The sequence below is a fragment of the Pteropus vampyrus genome, unplaced genomic scaffold (assembly GCF_000151845.1).
Source record: "Pteropus vampyrus isolate Shadow unplaced genomic scaffold, Pvam_2.0 Scaffold203, whole genome shotgun sequence".
NCBI classification, from domain to species: Eukaryota; Metazoa; Chordata; class Mammalia; order Chiroptera; family Pteropodidae; genus Pteropus; species Pteropus vampyrus.
The window spans coordinates 1572843-1578917 of record NW_011888984.1 but is presented as its reverse complement, the minus strand read 5'-3'; the positions used below and the strand labels follow the sequence as shown (position 1 = coordinate 1578917).

General features: G+C 54.1%; 1 protein-coding gene across 1 annotated transcript in view; it reads left to right on the top strand.

Annotated features, from left to right (window-relative positions):
• The window catches only part of RYR1 (ryanodine receptor 1), a 110487-nt gene that overhangs the window by 65487 nt on the left and 38925 nt on the right, over positions 1–6075 (top strand). The window contains exons 62-69 of the mRNA XM_011372340.2: positions 235–405; positions 1962–2021; positions 2237–2374; positions 2862–2974; positions 3159–3255; positions 3506–3612; positions 5209–5260; positions 5392–5457. Of these exons, the coding sequence (XP_011370642.1) occupies positions 235–405; positions 1962–2021; positions 2237–2374; positions 2862–2974; positions 3159–3255; positions 3506–3612; positions 5209–5260; positions 5392–5457 (804 nt within the window). The remainder of the gene's footprint in view (positions 1–234; positions 406–1961; positions 2022–2236; positions 2375–2861; positions 2975–3158; positions 3256–3505; positions 3613–5208; positions 5261–5391; positions 5458–6075) is intronic.

The window sequence follows — 6075 nt, the reverse complement described above, 5'->3', positions numbered from 1 at the left end:
ATCCGGAAGGTGTGGGGTAGAAGCTGGAAATTTGGGATAGGGCATGGGTCTGGGAGGGTCGGGGCTGGGGGTCTGAAGTGAAAGATCCGCAAAGTATAGGGTGGAAACTGAAGCAGACCCTGAGATCGGGGAGGGGCTGCCTGGTATCCAGGCAGGGGGCTGGAGTGTGGAGTGGGGCTGGAGCATGGGGCCAGGCTGGGACTCAGCCTAGTACTGAGCCCCATGTCCCCACAGTCAGGTGGCTCAGACCAGGAACGCACGAAGAAGAAGCGCCGAGGGGACCGGTACTCTGTGCAGACGTCGCTGATTGTGGCCACACTCAAGAAGATGCTGCCCATTGGCCTGAACATGTGTGCACCCACTGACCAGGACCTCATCACGCTGGCCAAGACTCGCTATGCCCTGGTGCCTGCCCGGCCCCCTTCTGGAAACCTGCCAGGATCCCACTCAGCACCCCACAAGCCCCCGAGGCCCTGCTGAACCCCAGGATCCCACTGGGAGCCCCCCTTAAAACCCTACTGAATCCTCCAGGACCTGAGGGTTCACGGGGCCCCTAGGATGCCCTGAGCTTTCCCCCAAGATGCTGAGGACCTTACTCGGGGTACTGCCAGAGCCCTAGGACTTAAGGACCTTCCCTGAAACCCAGAAATGCCACTAAGACCCCAGGACCCAAGGACCAGGTTGAGGCTTCAGGGATACTCAACTGAACACCCTCCCCCAGAACTATGCCAACCAAACCCATTAGGACTCTGAGCAGACTCCTGAGATACCATTAGCACCCCTGAAACTCTGAGCCTTCTACCAAGACCTCCCCAAACTTATTGGGACCCACTGAGCCCCTTATGACTCCACTGGTCCTCCCCTGAACCTCTGGGTCCCCACTGAGCCCTCCAGCTCACCATCTCTTTCCCTCAGGGCCCTGCTAGCCCCTTCCTCTGGACTCTGTTGACATCCAACTGAGCCTCCCAAGACTCTCAGGGGCCCAGTGAGCACCCTGTAACCCTAAGTAGCCCCACAAAATTCTAATGGCCCCTTCTCCAGGTCCACACCTAATCCTCTGAGGTCATAGCAATCCTGGGGATCAATTGACCCTGCCCCCAGACTCTGTTAAACCCTCTGGGACCCCAAGGAGGCCTCCAGGACCCTACTTATCCCTTGTATGGGATAACAACCCCCGATCCTTTTCAGCCTCAGAGACTCTAAGAAACCCTCCCAGTATCCTGCCTGAGACCCCCTAGAAACCTCCTCCCAGGACCCTGCTATGCACCCTGACAACCTACTAACCGCCCCCCGCCGGGGGCCCTGAAGACCACTGACTTCTCCCCTTGTATCACAAGCACCTCCTCTCCTAGAATCCTAAAGGCTCCTTCCTTCAGGACCTCAAGCTCCTCTCAGGACCTGTTGGGTCCTGCCAAGACCTCAAAGAGCCCTCCAGGGCCCCTTTGACCCTTTGACCCTTCCATTTGGTCCTGGCGGGCCCCCATCTCCTGGGACCTCAAGGAACCCCCACCCTGCTGACTCTCGCTTTGGCCTCCATGTCAACTCCATGACCTCTGCTGACCTGCCATCTCCCTTATAACCCCCCTCACCCCTCTGATCTTCCAGAACTCCCTGCCCATTTCCCGCTGACTCGAAGCCCAACTCTGACCCTCCTCTGACTTTTGGTAATCCCTCTGTGGCCTTATTTGACCTTTGAGGATGTCCTCGTGTCACCCCCACCTCCTCTCACAGCCCCACGAGGCCCCTCTAATCCTTACCGTCTCTTCAAGGTGCTTCTGTGGCCTCTAAGACCCCTCACCCCCTAACCACTCCTGACTTTCAAATCCTTTGGTTTCTCTCAGATCCTCCCCACACAAACCTCTCACCAGCTGCTGGGGTGACAGGCCTAGGAATGAAAGGGTTGCGGGTCAAGGAGGATACTGGGTCCTCCAAAGTGACCCAGCTTGGTCATGTTTCCCCAGAAAGACACAGATGAGGAAGTCCGGGAATTTTTGCAAAACAACCTTCACCTTCAGGGAAAGGTACGCCTCCTTAATCTGCATCTGGGCACGTCAGGATAATAGCAACAATAATAGGCAACGTTTGAGCACTTACTATCTACCAGGCATCGAAAGAAGCACCTTACTTGTACTCCTTATCAAATTGTGACAGCATCGAAAGAGGGGCGGGACAGCCGGAGAAGGGAGCGGGCAGAGGAGAGGCCCTCACGCCAGCCGGCTGTTCTTTCTCCTCTCAGGTTGAAGGCTCCCCTTCTCTGCGCTGGCAGATGGCCCTGTACCGGGGCCTACCGGGCCGCGAGGAGGACGCCGACGACCCGGAGAAGATCGTGCGCAGAGTCCAGGAGGTGTCTGCGGTGCTCTACCATCTGGAGCAGGTGGGCGGGGCGGAGGAGGTCTTACTGCCGAGTGGCCGAAGCTTGGGTCTTTGGGCGGGGCAAGAGGCGGGCCTTGGGGCTGTGGGTGGGGCCTGGGTGGGGCTTTGAGTTTAAATCGAGGCTTAGATCGGAAACTTGGATTGGGGGCACGACCTGGTGCTCAACCTTGGGCCAGGGACAGAACTCTGGGTCCGGGAATGCGGCCGGGTAGAGACTCCTTGACTCTGTGGGCAGGACCTGGGGGGGAGGGGGGCTTGGGCTTGGGGCGGGGCCTTGGCCTGTGGGCGGGACAAAGGGGAGAAATTTTGGTTTGGAAGTAAAGTCCAGGTCAGATTTTGACTTTATTGGTGGAGCTAAGGTGTTCCTTTGGCCCTGTGAGTCGGCCCGAATTTGGACTGGGGCACAGACGTCAGTTTCACTTGGAGCTAGAAGTGGGGATCGGGCGAGGGGCAGAGTGTAAGGACATGACAGATTGTCTCGCCCCCAGATCGAGCACCCTTACAAGTCTAAGAAGGCTGTGTGGCACAAGCTCTTGTCCAAGCAGCGCCGAAGGGCGGTCGTTGCCTGTTTCCGCATGACCCCCCTGTACAACCTGCCCACGTAAGACCCCCAGGGAGGAGGAGAGCTAACGGGGCCGTGGGAAAGGAGTGGCTGAGGAGGCAGGAGGATGGACTGCCCACCCGATGAGGTCCTGAGGAATGGTCGCGGGAGGCAGATGCGTGGGAAGTCAGAGGCGATGTGGAGGGGAGAAGGTCCCACTTCGCCCCACACCCTCCCCTTGCAGGCACCGGGCATGTAACATGTTCCTGGAGAGCTACAAGGCCACATGGATCCTGACTGAAGACCACAGTTTTGAGGACCGCATGATAGATGACCTTTCAGTGAGCTGGGGCCTGCCTGGGAATGTGGGGGCAGAGAGGGCTAGGGCCGGGGGGCGAGGCTGCCCATTGCACACCTCCAGGGGCCATCCTTCGCATCGAGGGGTATGGGAAAGGCGTCCCCTGGCTTGGGCAGAAGTAAGGGAGGGTGCAAGATGTGAGGGAAGAGAAAAACATCCAGCCCAGAAGGGCGTTTTGGGAGACAGGAGGGGACTCCAGAAGCCCCTCCCCTAAGTCCCACCCCTCCCCCCAGAAAGCAGGGGAGCAGGAGGAGGAAGAGGAAGAGGTGGAGGAGAAGAAGCCAGACCCCCTGCACCAGCTCGTCCTGCACTTCAGCCGCACAGCCTTGACTGAAAAGAGGTGAGGACCCTTCTTCCGTCTCTGTAAGGAACCCTCTACCTCCCTGCCCCATCAACCTCTCTGTTCCTCAAGAGAAATCCTCTGTGTCCTAGGGGAGCTCCACGGCTGATCTTTCAATGTCACTTTACTAGGACAGTCAGGGCCACCATGTACCGTTGGGCAGCTGAGCACTTGACAAGGCCATCTCTTCTGAAAGGGTCACATCACAGGCAATATTGATTTGAGTTTTTCTAGAAGAAAATGTCTTGCTCAAACAATATCAGTATATTAGAGGAAAAAATCGGTTTATTATGACAAATTTTCAACAGATGGAAGTGAAGAAGGGGGCCTTTTTCTAATTCACACAGTCTTCATATGGGCTAATGGTGGTCCTGGGAATAGATGACACTAATAAGGGTGCTGCTACTGATGATGGTGATAATAACGGGACATTTAGCAAGAGTTTATGTGTCAGGCACAATGCTAAACACTTAACATCCGTATTCTCTCAATCCTCACACTGTGAGAGAGATACTTTTACCAACTCCTTTCTGTGGATGAAGAAATGGACGCACAGGGATTTATTTTTCTCATATAATGTGAAGTCGGGAGGTAGAAAGTCCAGGCCTGGGCAGTGACACACAGTGACAGTCACAGGGTCCTTCAGGCTGACAGACTTGTTCGGGCTTTCTGCACTGTTGTTCTGAGCTTTTGCCTTGTGATCACAAGATGGATGCTGAACTTCCAGACATGACCGCATGCCAGGCAGAAAGAAGAGGAGAGGCTTTTTTTCTCTAAGCAAGATCAAGATCTTTTTATCCAAGATGAGAAGCCCTCTTTGCTGGGCTTCTGCACATATCTCGGGCCAGAATTTTGACATCAGGCTACCGGGGAGGCTGGGAAGCTAAGTGTCCTGTTTTCCATCCTCTGGGAAAGCAGTGACTCTGGAGTTAGACTATCCAGGTTTGAATTCTGGTACAAGCTGTGTAACGTTAGCTCAGAAGGTTCTTTGTGCCTCAGTTTTCTCACTGGTAAAATGGAGCTAGAAATATACGTGCCTAATAGGATTTCTGTGAGGATTAATGTGTTAATATATATGAAGCACTCAGAACAGGGACTAACATGGGATAAATATTTAATAGGTCTTGGGTATTACTTCTACTACTACTACTACTACTACTACTATTATTATTATTATTATTATTATTATTATTATTGAAGAGACCCAAGGACAAGGTGGTTGGTTATAGTTGTCAAGTGAGCCATCAGGTGGTAAGATGGACCCAGAAACTCCAGGCTTCCATCACGCCATTTTAGCAATCCCAGTGGAAAGGGAGCGCCTCCACCAATAGTTCCAGCAAAGCTCCCAAAATGAGTTCCACTGGACCAGCCAGACCACATGACCGTTTCTGACCTGTTATTGTGGCTGAACAGATAGAAAGTGCTGCTTGGCTCGGCCTTGACCACAGGCCCACTCTGGCCATGGACAGTCTACTCCGCGTGAACCACACAGCCTGAGCGTGGGGCGGGGTGGCTTTCCAAAGGAAAACTGGAAGCTGCTATAAGATGGGGGTCCTCTCTCCTGGGTTCTGACAATCTCCCCAATTACTTCCTCAGCAAACTGGATGAGGATTTCCTGTATATGGCATATGCGGATATCATGGCAAAGGTGAGACCCTGCCCCCATCCAGGGCAGGTCCCCTTTTCCCCAGCTGCCATGCCTGCCCACTGAAAGGGCTGGGGGTGAACTGGGGTATCTCCTCTGTTCCCCATCACCCCTAACTGATGCTCTATCCCCAGAGCTGCCACCTGGAGGAGGGAGCGGAGAACAGTGAAGCTGAAGAAGAGGCTGAGGTTTCTTTCGAGGTAGGTGGGATCACGAGGTCCTGGAGGAAAGGGATGGGGGACCCTGATTTTGGTCATCCCCTTTCATTCACTAAGTGTAAACAGATCATAGCTGGCTGCTTTGTGATGTTGGGGACACTGCAGTTACCAGTTTATGCATCAGACAGTAACAGCACAGAGTACTCGTGGTGGCGATGAAGGAAGCTCAGGCAGAGTGGTCAGGGCTAGGATAGGGGGACATAGGCAGCGGGGCCAGGGCTGGGGAAGCCAGAGAAGCTCAGGGAGCTATGAGGGAAGTTCAGGTAGCCCAGGTAAGGCTCCTGACCCAGCCAGGGGGGCAGTGTGTCAGGAGGGCTTCTCAGAGGAGGGGATGTCTGAGCAGGACGAAAGGAATCGAAGAAAAGGAGGAAGACATTCCAGGTAGGGGATACAGCACTTGCAAAGGCCAAGCAGGGAGAAAGAGCTAGTAGACATACAACATGTCCATTCATCGTTAAGTCGATCAGCAAGCATTTCCCCGAATCTCTTAACTTCTTTCGTAGCAGGGGTCCTTTTGATATCTGGTGAAGCTGTTCTCAGAATCATGTTTTTAAATGTAGAACATGAATTCATAACATTGGAAATAAGCATATTAAAACT